General features: G+C 38.6%; 1 protein-coding gene across 1 annotated transcript in view; it reads left to right on the top strand.

The window, feature by feature from the left end:
* Nucleotides 1-22,817, top strand: part of LOC108748523 (dynein heavy chain 12, axonemal-like) — a 188,060-nt gene that overhangs the window by 101,464 nt on the left and 63,779 nt on the right. The window contains exon 5 of the mRNA XM_018486749.1: nt 20,709-20,802. Within this exon, the coding sequence (XP_018342251.1) occupies nt 20,709-20,802 (94 nt within the window). The remainder of the gene's footprint in view (nt 1-20,708; nt 20,803-22,817) is intronic.

A 22,817-nucleotide genomic window follows, 5' to 3' on the forward strand; every position in this document is an offset into this window, starting at 1 on the left:
TAATCACATATGATATATGTCCATACATATTCAAATATCCTTCTTTCTTTTGTAAAATTACTTTTTAATGTAATAGAAAACTTTATTAAAAAAAAATTAAAAAGTGCTAACAATATGTGCTTCTAGAATAAAACCTAAATATCCAACTTAATTAATAGTAATTTTAATTTTCCTTAAAGGATATTCATATCGAAGGTCTTCTTATTCCAATCCAACTAATGGCAACTTTAATTCTCTGTCAAAAATTATTACTCTTCGAAAAAAGTGAATGTATCCAATAAAAAATTAAAACGCGGATGCTACAAAAGATTGTAGCATCCGTATTTTAATTTTTTAATTTGAATAGAACTTAATTAAAAAGTAAAATACAAATACTGTTTCTTGTTTATTTATACAAACTTAACTTTTTAAAAAAAGATAAAAAAGCGTTAAGCATGCGTGCCTTTTGTGAAGAATCATTTGGGCCGGTTTCACCAACGCCAATTACTTAATTGACCGTGAAATTAACTAATTGTGTTTGTGTTTGCTGTTTAATAGAATTGACCACTTATAGTTGACAATTAATCGCCGATTTAGCTTAATTGAGTTGGTGAAACCAGCTTTTTGTATATAATATTAAGTATCCAACCCAATTAATAATAGGTTTAATTTCTCTTCAAGGATATTCTTATTGAAGGTCTTTTCATTTCAACCTAAGTAATGGGAACTTTAATTCTCTGTCAAAAATTATTACTCTTCGAAAAAAATTAATGTTTTAAATAAAAAATTAAAACCTAGATGTTATAACCTTAACCAAGTTAAATTCTATCAAATTAAAAAGTAAAACACAAATGATACTATTTCTTGTTATTTACTTAACTCTAATGATATGTATCATTCGTATAAAAGATTTGATATCAACAATTGGCGGCAAGTTAAATTCCATATAATTCGGATATCAAATTATATAAATAACATTAACTTTAATGATATGTACCATTTCTTTAACAAATTTGATATCAATAACGCAAAGTAAAAATCCATTTCTTTATACTATGTCAAATTAAATAAATAATGAATATTAATCTAATGATATGTATCATTTGTATAAAAAACTGGTATCAACAACTGTAGCACCAAGTTAAATTCTACTGTCAAAATAGAAAATAAAATCTAAGTAATAGTATCTTTATTATTATTTATTTAATCCAAATGGTAATATTTTTAATTTTTATGAAACATAATTATACATATACCTTATTGAAGAATCTTCCTATTCTAACTTAAATGGTTCAAATTCCACTTAAATGAAATTATTATATCACAATTCATTCAAAGACATTTTTTCTTCTAACTAAAGTAGTGATTATTTAATTCTCTTTTAAAATAATATGTAAAATATGATCACAAAATTGCGTTATCTTGTTCAGTTTAAGTGTTATCACAAAAAATGAAAGAGTTAACCATATAAAACGAAAAAATTTAATTTAAATAGAAAAATTTTTCATGTAAAAACGCGCTGCTAAATCAAGTAAGTAATTTAAAGTAATAATAAAAGTACAAGGGCAAGTCAATAAGTTTTTAGAAAAATATAGTAAAACATTTTTTTTTATTGATTCATTTTTATTTCTCAACATAGTCTTTCAGCTCGAAACACTTAATCCAACGATTTTCCAACTTTTTCAAGCCATCCGAATAATAATATGATTTGTCTAACCCTTCAAAATAAGCCTCTGTTTCGGCGATGAGCTACTCTCTGGTAGTGAATCTGTTTTCCGCCGAACTATTTCTTCAGGTTTGGAAACAGGAAATAGTCACAGGGGGCTAAATCTGGCGAATATGGGGGCTGGATGGGGAAGTAATATGTAGTGGAATTTGTTGAATTTGACCATCGATGCCGGGTACGTATGAACTCGTGCATTGTCTTGATGGAAGAGCTTTGTTCTTTGCCAAATGGGAACGATTTTTCTTTAAAATGTTATTGAAACAATTCAATAAGGCTACGTAGTAATCGCTATTGATCGTTTGCTTCGACGGAAAGTAATCGATATAAATTATACCACATCCCAAAAAACTGTGGCCATCACCTTTCCGGCCGACTTTACGGACTTCGCCCTCTTCGGAGCTGGTTCACCCGTTGAAGTGCATTGTTTTGACTGTTTCTTTGTCTCGGATGTGAAGTAATGGATCCATGTTTCGTCCACAGTAATGAATCTATGCAGAAATTCATCGGATTACGTTGAAACATCTCAAAACATTGTTTTGAAATTGTCACACGGTCGCGCTTATGGTTCACAGTGAGCAAACGCGGCACCCATCTTGCTGATAGCTTTTTCATACCTAATTGTTCGTGCAAAATTGAAATCACTGTGCCATGTGATATGCCTGTGGCCTCAACAAGCTCGCGCACTTTTACTCGTCGATCAGTCAAAATAATATCTTAGACTTTATCGATGATTTCTGACGTAGCAACCTCAATTGGACATCCCGAACGAGGTGCATCACATGTGGATGTATGATCATGTTAAAATTCATTCACCCAATTGTATACTGTCGCAAACGCTGGTGCAGATGTGCTATGAACATTATCCAACTCGGCTTTCATTTCTTTCGGCGTTAAACCTTTCATATGTAGATGTTTGATCACTGTACGAAACTCATTTTTTTCTATTTTGCAAAAAATACAAAGGTTGTTCGTTTTAATCGTCTACAGAAATAAAACCACGCGATGAATTCCACTTAAAATTTGACAGTAATCAGTTGAAAGATGCTACTTGTCAAAAAGTAATGTGACATGACACTGTGAGTGCCCTCTGATAGATTTTCTAAGAACTTATTGACTTGCTCTTGTAATAAATTTAATCTGAATTTTATGCTGAATAAAAATGATGTTTACTAAGTTTACTAAGTTTAGTTCTCTTTCATAACGTATATCTTACAAATCTAAATTTATTTATCTTAGACTTAAATTTAATAGCATTCACATCGTTCATCATAATTTACATGACTCTATAACTTAATCGCATATATACACATGCTGGATACTTTAACTCTCATTGGAAATTTTTATTTTTCTTATTATTCTAAATATTCATATTTTTTAATATGATTTTAATTTTTCTTATTAATATATTTATTGTTTTTGTTATTTTTCTAAATATTACATTTTTATTTGTCTTATTTTTCTAAATATTACATTTATATATTATTCCATCAAGATCTAACAGCGCCAAGTGTTTTTACATGAAAAATTTTTCTATTTAAATACATTTTTTCGTTTTACTCTTATATTAAGCAAGATAACGCAATTTTGTGATAATTTGTAATAATATTTTGAAGGAAAATCAAATGTTACGTTCAATCTCCGCGCGCATGCGGAGCTGAGGGGGTGAACGTAAGGAAGGGCGTGAACGAGGAACCGAATTGTTAGATCGATTTGGTCCGGGCTCCGGACCGCAAGGGAGTCGTGGGGAAGGACCGACGCAAATCGGGAGGCGCTTCGCTTCGTCCTGAGGCTTCTAACGAGCCGGGGGTCGAACGGAGGACGAAGCGGAAACCTCTGCTCGTGCTCCGCTAAACGGACACACGAGTCGGACGTACTTTGAAAAAGGGCCCAAACTGGGTCAGTGTGCCGAGAGGGACGCACTTTAACGCCATCTGCGCCAGTACGGCCGTATGCCCTGACTTTCGGTCATGGAACTTAATCCAAGTGACCGGGGAGAAGGCTAAGTGCAATCGCGGGAGAGCTTAAGAATATGAGGAGAGGTTTTATTTGAAAAAAAAAAACTACCGGGGAGTTAATTTAATAATAATATAATAAAAAAAACACAAACTTTTGAGTGATACATTTTGAGAAGAAAAAAAATAAATAAATACAACTTTGTCGAGTAAATATAATTTTTTGGATCTCAACTCTGAGTCATAGATACGAGTATGCTTTTATGAATGCGTGAGAGTGTGTATGTGTGTGTGTGTGTGCGTGTGTGTGTGTAGTATCGTGGCAGAATGAAGGAGTTATGGAGAGAATAGCGAGAGAAAAAAAAAGGGAAAAAGGTGAAAGGGGGGAAGGGGAGGTGCTATTAGTACAAGCTAGGATTATAGGGATTGAGGGAGAAAAGGTCGAGGGGGACGAGGGACGCTACTGGCACCGAGAAAAGGCCGTCGGATCCTGGGATCCTCACGACGACCAAATCTTGGTGGGTGGGGATGGAGTGTGCCATGTACTTTAAGAGTTCCTGGGCATCGCAATAATTACACAATAAAAATGAGTTGAATCCTTGGTGAGAATCCTACTAGCCATCACGTATGTAATTGTTACATGGTTGAAAAATCCAATAGAAGCCACAACAAATAAAATTAACTTTTGTTATTTCGCATCAAAGATCCAGAAACAAGAGATTTAAAAAGATAAAATATAAATAATGGAGAGCATACAGCCACAACAATAGATGTTAACGCAAGTCAAATATTTAAAATTCTCATGTAAAAGTAAACGTTTTGGTCAAGATTTGACCATCATTAGTACAAGATGATAAAAAATAAAAAACTTACAAAAATTTTATTAAGCAAAAATCGCTAGTCCGAAGATATTACAATAATATCAAGATGAACAATAAAAAGAAATTACATAAAATTAAAAAAACAATGCTCGCAAGTTCATAGATGGTGAAATAATTTTTCAATCGCTAGTAATATGAATTTACAGAGTGAGTTGAAATCAAGAGAATTAAAATTAACAATGTTTCAAATCTTCTGATGTATTCTCTGTTACGATTCCTATTTTCTTAAGAAGCGATGAGCGACTTCGTGTAAAAATACGGAATTTTCCATTAAAGATTCCATTAAAATTAAAGAAATTATTTATACTTATACGTAGGCTGTTGGAAAAATTTCTGCAATCTAGTACTTCCAGTGGCGCCAACGTTTTGCTACTACTCATATCCGTAAAATTAGACGTTTTTAACCTATAATTCAATTGACAGTTTGTCCCCCAAGCCAACTAGTTTTGTTTGCATAGCATTTTAAAAGAAGTTATTTTGTAAGAAAATGGAAATTTCGCGTGAAAATTTTGGGGCAATGATTTTTTACGATTACAAATGTAATCTAACTCCGAAACAATGCATCGATCGACATTCATCTTCATTTGGCTTTTGGGGATGAAGCACCATCCAATAGAACTGTTTATAATTGGTTTGCCGAATTCCAGCGTGGACGTACCTTTCTTAGTGATGAATTACGTGAAGGTCGTCCATCCACGTCTGTTGTTGCCAATAATGTTGATGCTGTGCGTGAAATGATTGAGCGAGACCGGCATATAACATACTGCGAGATTCAGGTATCCTTAGGCATTGACATGAAAGCAATACATACGATTTTGCATGATCAGTTGAACGTACGGAAACTTTGCAGTCGTTGGATCCCACATAATTTGACCGAAGGCTCAAAAACAGGCTCGTGTTAAATGGAGCAAAGAAATGCTCAAGAAATTCAACCGAGGTCGGTCAAATTTGGTCTACAACATCGTTACTGGAGACGAAATATGAATCTATTCGTATGAGTGCAAAAGTAAAGAACAATCCACTGTTGTTGTCAAGCAAATGATTGCTTGTTTCTTTGGTTATACCGGACATGTGACAACCGTGGCTTTAGAGGATCGAAGGACTGTAAATAATGATTGATATACAACAATTTGTTTGCCAGAAGTCATAAATGAATTGCGTAGAACAAACCGAAATCGTCGCATCATCCTTCATCATGACAACGCCTGTCACACAGCATGTCAAACTGTTGATTTTTTATCCAGTAATAATGTCGAATTGATGACTCATTGTTCGTATTCACCTGATTTATCACCTAATGACTTCTTTTTGTTCCCAAACATTAAAAATAAGATGCGTGAGCGATTTGAATCTCCTGAAGCAGCTATTGAAACATTTCGTACACTGATTTCTGAGGTTACAGCCTTAGAGTGGAAAAAATGCTTCGAAAATTAGTTCGAGCGTATGCAAAAATGTATCGATCTTAAAGGCGAATACTTCGAAAAACAATAAAGCTATTTACCTAATTTTACATGTTTTTTTTCATATTGTTTGCAGAAACTTTTCCAGCAGCCTACGTAACAACTTTTTCAATACAATGCTTGTTCACGAAAATTGGTCTAAAATTGTAATGAATGATCGCTTACCACATATTTTATGAATACGAATTCTCGCAAATATGACTCGGAGTAAGTGATAAAACTTAGCAAATAAATACTTGGAACACTGTTTAAAAATTATTTCTGACAATTATGAAGAACCGTGGCTAGCGGGAGGCTATTTTGTATATTATGCGAGGAAAGGAGAGGAAATGAGAGGGTAATTCTAAGTGTGAGTAAAGGGGCTTTTTCCAATGAGTGGAAGATAAATTTCAGGGAAGCGTTCTGTGTCACTCTGTTTGTTTAAACCTTTATTTTGTCATTTGATATGTATTATTTTGGAGATCATCCTTTTATAATATAAATGTTCGGAATCAAGAGAATACTGGTATTATTCCAATCAATCGATCATTATCAAGTTTGTGACAAGAGATAACTGACAAAGAATTAGTAGGTTTTTTAAAATCATTTATGTGTTCTTTTAGTCACGTCTTTAGCTTCCTTTTCGTCTCACATAAGAATAATTGCAGTTTTGACAATTAATTTTATAAACAATTACAAACATTCGAACTTTTTTTATTTTATCTTTGCCTGTTTTTATGAAAGTGCTTATACAATTTATTGGTTTGTAAGCTATATTAAAGTTGAATTTTCTTGTAAAAAATTTAAATTTTTCAGAAATTTTTTTGAAGTGAGAGATAGTAAAAAACTTTTTAGTAATACAAGAGGAATTCGAGTTAGAAAAATCATTATGTTCTTTGATCATTTCAAAATTCTTTTTGAAAGACAGTTTTTATGCTATTGTTAATCGTTGTGAATAAAAATTCAAATGGGTATCCGTTTTGTTGGAGAGTTTTAATTAGAAAAATGATATTATTTTCATGGAATTTTGGATGGGAAAGGAATAAAATTCTGTCTAACAATCCAATTACAACAGCCCTTTTATGTTCTACCGGATGATTAGAAAAAAAGTTTAAGTATCTTCCAGAATTTGTAGATTTCCTGTAATTGTCAAAAATAATTCTCCCTTCCTCGATTAAAAGTTTTACATTCAAAAAATTTATTAATTTGTTTAACTTAACCTAAAAAATTTTAAATTAAACCTATTTTTATTATATACATGCTCCATATCCCAGCTATCAGATCCTAGGAGGAACGCTTTCCGCCTCTCCAGGACTTGACGCTCACGCTCCGCCCGCTCCTTTCTACGCATAATGGTCTCATAATAGTTCGCGAGAGTCGTCCAGCATGGAAAGGAGTCCATGGCCATTGCCAAGACTGTCCTATCAAGGACATCAAATCCCAAACAACTAAAAAACTCTTCCCGTTCATCTGTCCAAGCAAGGAAAAACAGGAGCGTGTGGACAGCCGTGTCCATCGCCCTTTTGCAATGCGCAGACAGATGAAGCCGACCGCTTGATCTCAAAATGGTAGACCCCAAAGCATCCATGATCCGTCAGCATCTGGGTCATGTGGTACGTGAGGCCCCCAAAAGATCGATCCATCCAATCTCCTAGGCGCCCAGCGAGAGCGTCTCAGATAGCAAATTCCGGTGCCTCCAGAGGAAGGGGAGAAGACTCAGAAGATGCTGGCGCCAACGCGCCACAGAGAGCCATCTCTCGCGCAAGCGCCCGATCTTCCGGCAAGATGAGGACGTCCCTGCACAGAGCCTTGCATATCTGCAAGTACGTACGCCTTAGCCTATCGGCTTTAAGGCGAAAAGGTACCGCCCTCGCAAGAATGGCCGCATGCGAGAACTGTGCAATACGCCCTCATCGTTCTCAAAGAGAGTCACTGAAGCTGCTCCACTCTATAATAAATACGTCAGTCATTCGCCATGGTCTGCGCCCAAATCGGAACGCCATATAGAACGACAGACATAACCACGGACGCGGTACTTATTCTCTCTCGGCCCGCCTATATTGGCGGTTAGCCTGTCCAGGATAATCGCCATCTCCAGAGCCTTGGGGAGAAGGAGACGGAAATAGTCTAAAAAAATCCACCTCAAATCTAGGATAAGTCCCAAGTATTTCAGAGTGAACCCCACGCGAGTCATCGCCCCCTCCCCTCACTCGAAGGGAAGCATTCGTTGCTCATAAAAGCAACGGCTTCCATCTTATCAAACGTCACCCTTAAACGCCCCCTATGGCCTCAACTAACACTGCCATGCTAAGCTGGGCATGCAGTAGGACCTCCTCAAAAGAGGGACCACTTGCGATCAAAAGGGTATTATTAGCATAAGATGGAACAGCCCACCGGCAGCCCCAAACACAGAACGGAGTCGTAGCTTGTGTTCCACAGGGTCGGCCCCAAAACCGAACTCTGCGGAACGCCACACGTTACCGGAGACCTAACGAACGCGTCATCACAGTTTGGTTAACATAACCAAGTATCTATCAAATAAATAATCCACGATGACTCGCCTGATATAGTTAGATACTCCTTTATCCAACAGAGCAAAATGGATGGTCGGCCATGAGAGATAATTGGCAATGTTCAAAGATATCGCTACCACCACACTTCCATCTCGCACGCCGTCACCCACCCACTTTCTCAAACGCCAGACCGCATAATCGCAAGTTGAATGATTTTCGGAACCCGAATTGATTGTTGGAGACACCTCCGACATTATCCAAATAACGATGCAATCGCCTGTAAATCATCCTCTCAAATAACTTGCCCAATTCATTGAGTAGGAAAATCGGTAAGATGGAGGTGCCAGATCCAGCTTGTTAGGCTTCTTGAGAAGGACTAGCCTTGCGACCTTCCAGTCGGATAAGAAGCGACCCTCCTCAAAAAGAACCGTAAAAGTGCACGCTCAAAGAACAGCAAGCATATGCGAAGTATCCTTGACTACCCTTCCAGTGATACCGTCCGATTCAAGCGCTCTTCCAGGCATAATCCTGGAAAGTGCCTTTACCACTTTAGATAACAACCAACTAATCTCTCGTCGTAGAAGAGGTCGGCTGATTATCTACAGCCGGAAGATGCAGGAATAGAGCGCGAACAATATCTGAGACCACTACAGATGGAAGGGTCAATCAAGAAGGAACCCGAGGAAAGCCTATTTAAGACGATCCTGTAGGGTATGCCCCATGGGTCGATCTCCAACGTCTCTAGAAGTTCACTCCAAAGGCGAGATTTCGAGAGCTCTCCTCAGGCTCCTCCTAGCCTCCTTCAAACAAAGTCCAGAACTCGCGGTTGAGGTCTTGCACGTCTCCGGATACACGTAAGACGCCTACGATATCAATTACAGACGGCGCACTGTCCAAAGATTTCCTCGACATAGAGAGATCAGAAATCTCCCTCAGCGCGCTGTCTACCAATCTGCCTCGTCGCCAACATTGCCTACCAAAGGAGAGGTACAAGCTTTTAGCAAAGCTTTGGCTTCGAGTAAATCTTCCTTGATCCTCTCAATGTACCATCTAGGAAAAACTTTCCTGGAAGTGATTCTATTTAGTAAGAGGGCCGACGGAGGTCCCTATCTCCATAAGGATGTATTTATGGTCAGGTACTCCACTTCCGTTGCCACTCTCCATCTTTTAACAGACCTGGCAACACTGAGGGTGACATCCACACATCTATTCTGCACCAACACGATGGGACAAAATCCTTGTTCAGGAGGCTAAGCCCCACTCTGTTTGTCCATTCCATCAATGTTTTCCTTGGAGTTCTCGTTTCTCCAATCCCATAAGTGGAATCGCGTGTTAAAACCGCCGAGCAGCAGGACCGGTCTGCCGATATACTTTGACCGCTCCAGCTCGGACAACAAACGAATAAACTTGTTGACCGTCTTGTTGGACGAGAAGTAGCCAAAGACTACCACTCTCTCCCACTCGATGGGAAGCATGACCAACCGTCAGACACCGGAAATACTGGAGGTGACGCCTAACCAGGGAAAGAACTCTGGTACGACCATCCCAGCCGCATACGCCCCTCTCCCACAAGTTTTTCAGCAAGAACGGAGGGATACTGCACCCGTAAGGAATTCAGTTTGCTCCTTCCAGGACGCAGCGTTCCCACCCTAATATCTTCTCTCCTCACCTCAATGAGAGAACCGGCCTCCAAAAGTTTGTCTATCCACCTTTACATTGGTGACCGACTGTTCCACGTCCAGGAGTCGGATCTCCGCACTGGACGGATAATGGAGACCTCCCGATCCTCATGCTCACAAAAGACTGTCCTTAGCCTCTCCGAAAGCACGTCGGCCTTGACATCCAATCCCTCACTGGAAATTTTCACGAGGATACCAACTGTCTGAGCCCTACATATTCTCGTATCCACAATTTCCATCTCGGCAAGATCAATCTTACTCCTCGTCAAACCTACCATCGTGTAAGATGGATTATCCTTGCCGCATCTAAACAATATAGCTGCTGTCCTAGGCGCGAATACGCTGGCGCACCGGATTAGGCCGGACACTTGTACATGCCGGGAGCACTCCAAAGACTAAAAAAGGGCCGAGACACCAACTCTTCGGTCCTCGGTATCATTCCGCACGCCTGCACCAACACCCGTTACAGCAAAACGCCCAGAAGGAGCGATAACATCAATAGAATGCCTTCCTCCGCGCGCTTCTTCCTCTTCATCTTTCTCTTACTGAACCAACCGACCACCTCCGTCCAGGTCCTTCCCCTGTCCGACCCAACTGGCCGGTGGCCAGTCCTCTACTGCATCCTCTGTCTGAGGTTCAGTTGTCGCCTGTTTCTCTTCCCATCGACGCAACAATGCGTCCCCTTTTATCCACGCATTTGGAAACACGGTCATCCACCAGACACTTCGATATTTAATAGGTGATTAATACGCCAGTGAGAATTCCTCGTACATAACGCGACGTCTTCCCTCCTCCAACATAGCAGAAGGAGACTGATTCTCCCGCCGCCATTAGTGATCACGATCCTTTGCATCGGCAAGTGGAACACTCTCGGCTCGAATGACAGGGTCATCCCTCACGCACGAATAGGAAACATAAAGCGTTTCCATCTCTCGGTATAGGGATCTAATTTCTTCCATCAAGGAGTTTCGATCTGTCCTAATGTCGACTAACTCTCTACGAAACCGCACAATCTTCCTCTCGAACTCAGTAACGGAATCACGAGCCCTAACCGAGTCCGCCGCAAGTATTGCCTGTTTCACTACATGCACTCCTACGATGATGTGTCTTCTAAGATCGCCTTTTATCGTGGAAGTGCACTGCGTTTTGTATGCCGCATCAAGGACCCTCAATGACTCAGTCGCAACCATCCTGGGAAATATATCCGGAAAAAGAGATTTCCTTTACGGCGGCCATTTGGGCCAGGCTCGATGAATAGTCAAGAGAGGACTCGATGAGCCTTTTTCTTTTCTTCACCGCCTTAGATGACGACCTATGTTTCAGGATTTTCTCAAAATCCAGCATATCAAGGTCGTCATCCTCAACATTCATCTGCGATGCAGTCATCCTTGAAAGGGTCCGCGAATCAGCGGCATTACTGTTCCTCGGCTTGCGGCCCCTCTTTTTCCGTATGGCACTGGATTGAGCCTCATACGATGATTCATCCTAAGACGAGGCAATGTACATAGGTACTTCGGGATCAGCATTCTTGGCACTATCATCCATAGATATCTGGGCTGTGTCCGCTACCGACATCGGAGAGTCAATAATATCACCCTCCACTCTAATACGCGTCTCCTTCGGTAAAATGACGCTTTTTATCATTCTGGGACTTGTCTTCCATCTCCCCCTCCCCCCAATATTCGAAAGTCCCGCAATCATAAGAATGGCAATCCCCAAGATGACATGCCCATCTCTAAGAACAGCCTCTGTCTACTGTTCTCCTTCTTGCCAGATCGAAGGTCCAGCCTCGTCAAGGCGGCCTTCGATGTAGAAAATCGATTTCGGCGTGAACGTTCCCATCCGAGTCTCGACAACTCACCAATCCCTATTTGCATGGTCATCAACGGTAGCATGTTCGGTTATGGAGTCCGTCGGCAACTCCACAACCAGCCTCTCGCTGAAGCCCCCGCAGAGCGGATCATGTGGGATCCACCGCCCGGGAGCAAGGACCCTACCTCCAGGAAGCTACGACGGGGATCCAAACTCCCGCCGTGTTTCATCTCGTGTACCTTTCATAATCATATATGTTCGACAGCAAACAACCGAGAGTCTGTCGATAACCTTCGGCCGGTTCTACTGAAGCTCGCAGAACGACTTGACGCACGGGCGGACACACCATCGGTTAAGAAAAAGATATTAATCGAGAGACAGTCTTCATAAGGAAAAACTCCGAGTGACATGTCTTATCTCCCGTATCGCACGCCGACAAAATCGCATCGCTAAAGGGTAGGGAATATTTCCGCAAACGCCTTTTCATTTCACAAAGAGTTAACCTACACCCGAGCGTACAAAATCTGTTCTACCATAAAATAAAAAAAAATATCAAGAACCATTGATAGCGATCAACTGGAGACAGTATGACAGCGAATCGCCGAACTTTCACACCACCAAACGGGGCGTCCAGAAATATACCACCACCAACTATCATCACACATACAAAACATACAACTAATATTTACCGCCATCGATATATATACATATATACACATATATATATATATAAGAATTGGAAAGGATACGAGCTGTAGAAGTCAAACGCAGAAGACATCGCACAAATAATATACCTATGAAGTGTGAAACTTATTCATTATAACGCGCTTATATGTTTCGTTTATACATTATACTCACTTTTGAACATTCCTTAAAGATAACATAAGCTAACATATTTAACAACTGTGAATAAAAGTTATCCTGTCATGGTGAGCTCTCCAACATCGAGAATTTAAATGTCGGAATTAAAACCAAAAAAAGGAAAAAAAAGAAAATAGGAAATATCATAAAATAAAATATGGAGAACTAATTTATCAAACAATTTTTATAATTAATTATTCATCAAATATAAGCATGCTCACCATGCTCACATAGCACTACATTGCAAACATTACTATAAAAATAATTCAAAAACCGGTTCTTGATAATGTTGGCCAGTATCCAAACACAATATCCAGTCACTTTTTGTTTTTTAGCTAGTAATTTTCCAAAATAATAAATGGAAAAATGATAAATTAAAGCGTTAATCAATTCCAAGAACAAGAAAGTTGGAAAGTAATCTATAAACAAAAAGATTTATTACTACGTACAAACGACACTGACTGACTAGATGTGATAACAACTCAAGCTTTGTCTTTTACAGCTTGTCTACGATTGGGAGGTAGGCCTTAGAAAACCCTTCCATACCTGTCTGCAGGTTGAGTCCATGCGTTTTTTTCCTGATAAATATAATTTCCGAAATCGATCTTTTCTTATAGTAAAGCTCCTTGTCCAATATTGTAACGTTGTCTCAATCGAAATCATGGCCTTCTTATAACTGATGCTACGTATAGACGTGTTCCATCGGATGTGGTTCTCATGCTCCGTGATTCTTGACCTCTGTCTACACGTCTGTCCCACATAACTAAACTCAAAAGTGAGCCAAAACATGTAAGCTAATTTTAGTGAATAAAGAAGTTTTACATTTCATAGATATATTATTTGCGCGACGTCTTCTGCGTTTGACTTCTATTGCCAATATCCTTTCCAGTTCTTTGATTTATAAGGAGTATTGATTAGTTTGATTTGTTATACGAGTACATATATATATATACGGGGGGGGGGGATTCCCACATGATTGATGATTCACTCATCAGCCGTTCGCATTACTGCTAGGGGATAGGGGGACTTTTAGAGATCCAGCTCGTCGCCCAGGAATTTAGATGCAATCCTGGACCTCTGCTGCAAAAGGATCCCAGAGTCTTCTTGCAAGGCAAGGAGTCAGGATCTCCGGCTGTTGTGTGCAATGCAGGGGTTACGGGGACTCGAGTCTGCGGGTGTGTCAAACCCATACCCAGGTCATATCCAGATGCGCATAAGCACGTCGGGAATGAGCCAGGTTTCGTGCGGAATGTACACGCCTTCCTATCTAACGGAGGGCCGTATACGGGGCACAGTTGGTACGTCGAGCCGGCAACCAGACCCGAAAACGGGACAGAGGACGGCCGGAGTGAGCCCCCGCACCGCGACAAGGTCACGCCCCGCGTGGAGGGTTGGCTATACATTGGCATTTATTATATGTATCCAATATTGTGTAATGACTAACATGCAATATTGGCTATACATTGACATTAATTATATAGCTAATATTGGCATTACATTGAAAAATATTGGCCAATATATCCCCAATGTAAAACCAATGGATAATAATTGACGTGCAATATTGGCTACATATTGGCATTTATTATATAGCCAATATTGTGTAATAACTGATTGATATTTATTATATAATAATACTGGCATTACATTGGGAAATTTTGGCCAATATGTCCCCAAAATAATCAATATTTAACCAATCTTAGCCAATGTATAGCCAATGTTCTGTGTTCTTAGGGTATTTTTTATACTTCCAACAATTTTTTGCCTTGAGAGAAAAATTATTTTTTTTTCAAAACAATATTTCACTCCCTAAATATGAAATTCCGCCCGCATAGAAAAATACGAGGATAAGTCAATAAATTCTCAGAAAATCTGTCAGAGGACACTCGCAGTGTCATGTAACATTATTTTTTGACAAGTAGCATCTTTCAACTGATTAAATTTTGTCAAATTTTGAGCGAAATTCATCGCGTGGTTTTATTTCTGTAGATAATTAAAACGAACAACCTTTGTATTTTTTGCAAAATGGAAAAAAAGGAGTTTTGTGCAGTAATCAAACATGTACATATGAAAGGTTCAACGCCGAAAGAAATCAATAGCCGAGATGGATAATGTTCATAGTACATCTGCACCAGCGTTAGCGACTGTATACAATTGGGTGAATGAATTTAACGTGATCGTCTACATGTGATGCACCTCGTTCGGGACGTCCAAATGAGGCTGCTATGCCAGAAATCATCGATAAAGTCCATGATATTGTTTTGACTGATCGACGAGTGAAAATGTGCGAGCTTGTTGAGGCCATAGGTATATTACATGGCACAGTCATTTCAATTTTGCACGAACAATTGGGCATGAAAAATCGGCAAGATGGGTGCCGCGTTTGCTCACTGTGGACCATAAGCGCGACCGTGTGACGATTTCAAAACAACGTTTGGAGATGTTTCAATGTAATCCAGATGAATTCTAATCCAGATGAATGAATCGATTCATTACTGTGGACGAAACATTACTTCACACTCGAGACGAAGGAACAGTCAAAACAATGGACTTGACTGAGTGAACGAGCTCCGAAAAAGGCGAAGACCGTGAAGTCGACCGGAAATATGATGGCCACAGTTTTTTTGAGATGCACGCGGTATAATTCATATCGATTACCTTCCGTTGAAACGATCAATAGCGATTACTACGTAGCCTTATTGGACCGTTTCAACAACATTTTAAAGAAAAAACGTCCACATTTGGAAAAAGTGTTTTTCCATCAAGACAATGCACGGGTTCATACCTGTCCAGCACCGATAGCGAAATTCAACAAATTTCGTTACGAAATTTGCTTCCCCATCCAGCATACGAGGTCTGCTCAAAAAGTATCGCGAATTTTGTGTTTTTCAAAAATTATTTATTTATTCATGAATATCTATTTTGTCCCCTTCAAAGTAATCCCCATCAGATATTATACACTTGTGCCAACGTTTTTTCCAATCCTTGAAGCACTTCAAAAACTTATTTTTTGTGATCTCGTTCAGCTCCTCCTTCGATGCCGTCTTTATCTCCTCAATCGTAGCGTAGCGTCGTCCTTTCATGGGCCTCTTTAGTTTCGGGAACAAGAAAAAGTCACAGGAGGTCAGATCTGGGGAATACGGTGGCTGCGGCATCATTAGTGTGTTGTTTTTGGTCAAAAATTTGCGCACAAGCAACGATGTGTGAGCAGGGGCGTTATCATGGTGCAAAAGCCAATTTTTCTTCTTCCACAAATCCGGGCGTTTCTGGCGGATTGCTTCGCGCAAATTGCGCATAACTTGCAGGTAATATTCCTTATTGACCGTTCCGATTGGCCAATACTATGTATTTTCTTCACATCATCAATGTTTTCGTCTGTTGTTGACGTGCTCGGGCGTCCGGCAAGCTCTTCGTCGTACACATCTTCTCGGCCCTCTGAGAACATTTTGTACCACCGATAAACGTTGCTTCGGTCCAAGGTAGCTTCACCATATGCCACAGTCAACATTCGGAATGCGTCCGCGCACTTAATTTTGTTTTTCACACAAAATTTGATACAGATTCTTTGATCCATTTTTTGGAATAGGCAAAAATCGAAGACGAGCCAAAACACGTGCAAGCAAAGCAGCTGTCAAAAATTAACTGAACATTCAAAATGGCCGAACTTGTCGGCATAAGTGAGAGACATGAGTACCAACATAACGCCACAAAAAAATCGAAAATCGAATATACGTAACCCGCGGAAATTCAAAATTCGCGATACTTTTTGAACAGACCTCGTATTCGCCAGATTTAGCCCCTTGCGACTATTTCCTGTTTCCAAACCTGAAGAAATGGTTCGGAGGAAAGAGATTCAGCACCAGAGAGCTGCTTATTGCTAAAACAGAGACTTATTTTGAAGGGTTGGACAAATCATATTATTCGGACGGCTTGAAAAAGTTGAAGAATCGTTGGATCAAGTATATCGAGCTGAAAGGAGACTATGTTGAGAAATAAAAATGAATCGATCAAAAAAATATGTTTTACTATGTTTTTCTAAAAACTTATTGGCTTGCCCTCGTATGTGTTTTTTTGATTTTTTATTTAACAACGTATTATACCTCATGACGAGAAAAGATTTAGGGCTTTCGAAAATAAAGTACTTCGAAAAATCATCGGGGCAAAACGCGATGAGGAAACGGGCAAATGGAGAAAATTACACAACGCAGAATTACATCAATTATATAATAGTCCGGATATTATTAATGTCATAAAATCGCATCGATTAAGATGGGCAGGCCGCGCGGCGCGTATGGATGAGAATCGAATTGCATATAAAGTACTAATTGGTAAACCGGATGGGAAAAGACCATTGGGGGGACCAAGACGTAGATGGGAGGATAATATTAGAATGGACCTTAACGAAATGGGGTACGAGGGTCACAAATGGAGGGATCTGGCTCAGGGACGGGAACAGTGGCGGGATTTGGTATTTGCGGCAATGAGCTTTCGAGTTCCTGACGCCTAATAATAATAATAATTATTATTATTATACCTCATGAGAGAAATAAAATCAGTTTCGGACATGCCCTTTGTTAACAGAATTAATATCCTGTAAAAATGAATGTATCAAACTAATATTTGATAAACTGTTAGTTTAAACTATAAGGAATAGCTGAAGCAACATTTTACTGTTCAAACTAGATTCTTTGTATACAGGATGTCCCATTTTAAATTTGACAGTTAAATATTGGAAAATCGCGGAGTTTTAGAGAAAAATGTTTTAGACAAAAGTGATAGGATTTCGAGGCTGTAGTAATCTTGAAGTGCTCGACATTTTTCCAAGTTATTTAAAAGTCTACTTTTTTTTTTAATAGTATTTTTATTGTATAATTGAAAAGAGCGTTTAATTTTACTTAAAAAAATACTAAAATACTTTTGGTCTAAAAGCTTTATTTATGGAGATATTACATAAAAAAGAAAGAAAATATATTACATGAAATTTCAATTTAATAAGTGCTCAACATTAGCACCATTAACTTCGCAACATAATCTTATGCTCTGAAGAAAATTTGTTTCTAATGACAATAACACATTACGTGGAATATTGCGGCAAGCATTTCTTATTCTGCTCTTTATTTCTCGTCGTTGACGGATTTCGAAAAACAATATTTTTAAGGTAGCCCCATAAATAAAAATCTGCAATAAGATTCGAAGATCTTGGAGGCCAGGCGACGTATCCACCGCAACCAATCCATCGATGTGCTTAGCGTGTATTTATAATGCGAAAATAATGCGGTGGTGCTCCGTCATGTTGAATCCACATATTGAACGTGTATCAAGATCAACACTTTGTAACAGTCTGTTTTGAATCAAATGTAAATAATTTCCTACGATAACGGTACAATTAAAAAAATAAGGACCAATGATCTGTCCATTTAAAATTCGGCACTATACATTTAAAGACCAGCGATGTTGATTGTTAATTTGTCGGAACCATCTTGGATTTTGCATTGACCAGTAAATGACTATTGTTTCGGTTTAATATACCATTGCTGCAAAAATTACTTCATCACTAAACATAACGAAATTAAAGAAACCAGGAATTTGCTCTGTAGCCCATCGGCAAAATTTGACTCTCTGCCTTCGATTTTTTTCGCTTAAGGCCAGAACTAACGTAATATAGTAAGGATGGTACTTATAGAATTTCAGAATTCTGTGTGCTATTGGCATGAGTCTTGGCACTTCTAATTGACGCTCTATTTTTCGACAATTAATGTGAGGATTCATATGAACCATAACTAAAACAGCTATATTGTGTCTAAACGATTTTCATTATAGCGCCTTCTGATGACGAATATTCATTTACCTGACTCGTTTTTCTATAGTATGAATTGCTTGGAATGAAAGATGACATTTATTTGAATAGTCGTGCAGCTCCATGATAATTACGTCGACATTCGCCTAGCATTAAGAGAATATCGACGAATTTATTCCAAGAATAGTTAACCATAATTTTTAATTTTAAATAATGTACAAAGAGAAATGTTTCTTTAAATTTACAATGCAATCTATAGTATGTCATCTATAGTATGTCAGTGAATCACTTAGAATGACATCAAATGATCACGATTATGACCTTGATACGTTGAAATTTATTCAAATAGAATCCGAAGTTAATAGTGCTAATGTGTGTGTTGAACTCCTATTACAGGGTGAGTCAGGTATCTGAGGACATATTAACTATAAAACTAAAATTTGCATAAGTGACTCGTAGGCTATACAGTTAATCAATAAAATCGTCTTCGGTAATAACAGCTTCAATTCTCTGCCGGAAATGTTTGCATGCCCGAATCAAATGATCCTCGTCCATATGCGTCATTACTCTGGTAATAGCTGCTCTTAAGGAATCAAGCGTGTTATGTGGATGTTTAATGATCTCCCGTTCAACAACGCCCCATACGTAGTAATCCAAAGGATTAAGATCTGAGGAGTTAGGTGGCCACATGTTTGGGGTTATGTGATCATGCAGATTTTCGAACATCTAATCTTGCGTCGTCATGGCTTTGTGTGAAGGAGCAGAGTCCTGTTGGAATACGTATGGCCTCTCACCACGCACGCTATCTATCCAGGATTAACATAACATAACTACTTCAAAAACCTCAATGTAGGCAGCAGCATTCACCCGAAGTCCTTGAGGAAAGAAGTGGGTGGCATGACGTGTCCTTCATTGCTCACCACTCCTAAAACCATGACAGTTGCCGGAAATTTTGTGTACATAACATGAGGAAACATCTGATGGAACATCTGAAGGATCCGCACATAGTCACCTACCATTTTGTCGGTTTATTTTTTGATTTTGAACAACATTTTTTTTGTCAAAATAAAACCAGAGCATATCCAGGATTTCAGGATATTTTAACTTGTTTAAAAGTCGTTTTTCCCAGATGAATCGCTGTTTTCTAGTTTGTGCCGACATAAACTGACCTTTGCGCATTACGTAAGACTTGTACCGGATGTCTTCGTGGACAATGCGACGGATTGTGCACTCAGAAACTTGAAGATCTCTCGATATGGACTTTGAAGGGTCTTCATCAATAATGCCCTGAACTTGCTGCACAAAGTGTGATGTTCTAACTCTGCCTGAACGTGCTTCATGTTTTTTGCGCTTGGCAACACTTTCTACATTGCCATCAGATGCTTCTAACTCTCAACGAACTTTGTGATCAAACGATCGGGCGACTTTCAAAAATTGGGAGATTTCAAGATCGCTATGTTCGCGTGTATAACGATGATAACAGCGTGTTTTTTCATTTTATGAGTCAATTTATTGTCTTCCATTTATGATCTGAAAAGAAAAAAAAAACTTGCTGCAAAAACTTGGCAAACACATATATGAATGTCCTCAAATATCTGATGTACCCTGTACATTGAAATTTCATGTAATATCTTTTCTTTTTTCTTTTCATGTAATATCTCCTTAAATAAAGAGTTTAGTACAAAAAGTGTTCTAGTACTTTTTTACATTTAAATACTTTTCCCAATTATACAATAAAAAATATCACATCCCATTTAAAAAAATAAAGTTGAGCTTTAAATGATCTTGAAAAATGCCGTACACGGGCACTTCATCATATTATGACTCCCTCGAAATCCTATCACTTTTGTTTAAAACATTTTTCTCTAAAACTCTACGATTTTCTATTTGACTGTCAAATTTAAAATGAAACACCCTGTATAAGTTGTATGAAAGAAAAAGTACACACTCGTAAGCGATCTTACTCCATGCTCTCGTAGTTTGTCCTGTAACATCTTGTCAACTCAATCAGCTCTTATTCTTATAATAGTAAATAAATGTCATATAAGCTTTATCGATTCATTTTTTATTAGTTTTGCAGGATTGGTAGATGATCCAGATCCTTTGCTGCAACCAGCACCTATGAAATTATGTCACCAACTGATAGAAGATGTGAATTGGTTTAAGGTACTAAATATGTATTTTAGCGTAGGGGAAACCGGGGCATCATAGGTTTCATTCAATTGTTTAACATAATCTAGAATGTTTAAACTAATACTTGGTACAATACAGCTATTACTTCGTTGTTCATACTTTTTATTTAAGTAGCAGTGATTAAATTCCATTCGAAAAATATCGATTATTAATGGTTTTCGTGGTGCAGTAGTAACTTTTTAATCGCATAAAAATGTTTTAATATTGTTTTTATAGTAAAAGATACATATGTATAAAGATAAAGTGCAAGTTTCTGCGCATGTTTTCTCAATTCTTACTACGTTACAGTAATAATCTAACATTTGAAAATCTTTATTTTAGACCACATATGTGAGAATACAATCAATATTACAAATTAAAATGCCAAATGACTATAATGGTCGAAGCTAGATCTTTATTGCTTAGATGATTCAATCTTGAATTACTATATATATACGTATATCATATTGCGGCTTCCTTATTTGAATTGCGCGCCACACAGCGGCCATTAATCTTACAAAAGTGGACGTGTGCGCATTTAAAAGGGTGCAGCCTAACGTTTTTTGTACGGTTAGTTTAGTAATGACCATGCAGTGGACAAGAGAAGAGCGTGCGTTCGCCGTGGCGACTTACTTTTCCTGAACGTCTTATCTCTTTGAGGGGTGATCTTGACTGGCCAGCACGCTCGCCAGACTTAGCACCCTGTGATTTTTTTTTATGGGGATATCTCAAATCCTTGGTGTATACTAATCGTCCAAAGACCTTGGGTATGCTGAAGAACAATATTCGTGCTGCTATTGCTAACATCGACACGGGCACACTGGAGAAAGTGGAACAAAACTTTCGATTTCGACTCTCTCAATGTATTGACCAGAACGGAGGTCACCTTCAAGATATTATTTTCAAAAAGTAATAAAAAAAAACTTTAAATGTACCTCTATGTAAAAATACAAAGATTAAAATGACATTTCCAATAATTATTGTTTTATGATCTTTTCAAATAAGGAAGTTCCCGCGCCGCACCCTGTACGAGGTCTGTTCAAAAAGTATCGCGAATTTTGAATTTACGCGGGTTACGTATATTCGATTTTCGATTTTTTTGTGGCGTTATGTTGGTACTCATATCTCTCACTTATGCCGACAAGTTCGGCCATTTTGAATGTTCAGTTAATTTTTGACAGCTGCTTTGCTTGCACGTGTTTTGGCTCGTCTTCGATTTTTGCCTATTCCAAAAAATGGATCAAAGAATCTGTATCAAATTTTGTGTGAAAAACAAAATTAAGTGCGCGGACGCATTCCGAATGTTGACTGTGGCATATGGTGAAGCTACCTTGGACCGAAGCAACGTTTATCGGTGGTACAAAATGTTCTCAGAGGGCCGAGAAGATGTGAACGACGAAGAGCGTGCCGGACGCCCGAGCACGTCAACAACAGACGAAAACATTGATGAAGTGAAGAAAATAGTATTGGCCAATCGGAACGGTCAATAAGGAATATTACCTGCAAGTTATGCGCAATTTGCGCGAAGCAATCCGCCAGAAACGCCCGGATTTGTGGAAGAACAAAAATTGGCTTTTGCACCATGATAACGCCCCTGCTCACACATCGTTGCTTGTGCGCAAATTTTTGACCAAAAACAACACACTAATGATGCCGCAGCCACCGTATTCCCCAGATCTGGCCCCCTGTGACTTTTTCTTGTTCCCGAAACTGAAGAGGCCCATGAAAGGACGACGCTACGCTACGATTGAGGAGATAAAGACGGCATCGAAGGAGGAGCTGAACAAGATCACAAAAAATAATTTTTTGAAGTGCTTCGAGGATTGGAAAAAACGTTGGCACAAATGTATAATATCTGATGGGGATTACTTTGAAGGGGACAAAATAGATATTCATGAATAAATAAATAATTTTTGAAAAAACACAAAATTTGCGATACTTTTTGAACAGATCTCGTATACTATATTGTAATCTTTTGAACTGCGCGTCGAATTATCCGGATAAATTCC

This window comes from Trachymyrmex septentrionalis, unplaced genomic scaffold, assembly GCF_001594115.1.
Source record: "Trachymyrmex septentrionalis isolate Tsep2-gDNA-1 unplaced genomic scaffold, Tsep1.0 scaffold229, whole genome shotgun sequence".
In the NCBI taxonomy this organism is placed as follows: domain Eukaryota; kingdom Metazoa; phylum Arthropoda; class Insecta; order Hymenoptera; family Formicidae; genus Trachymyrmex; species Trachymyrmex septentrionalis.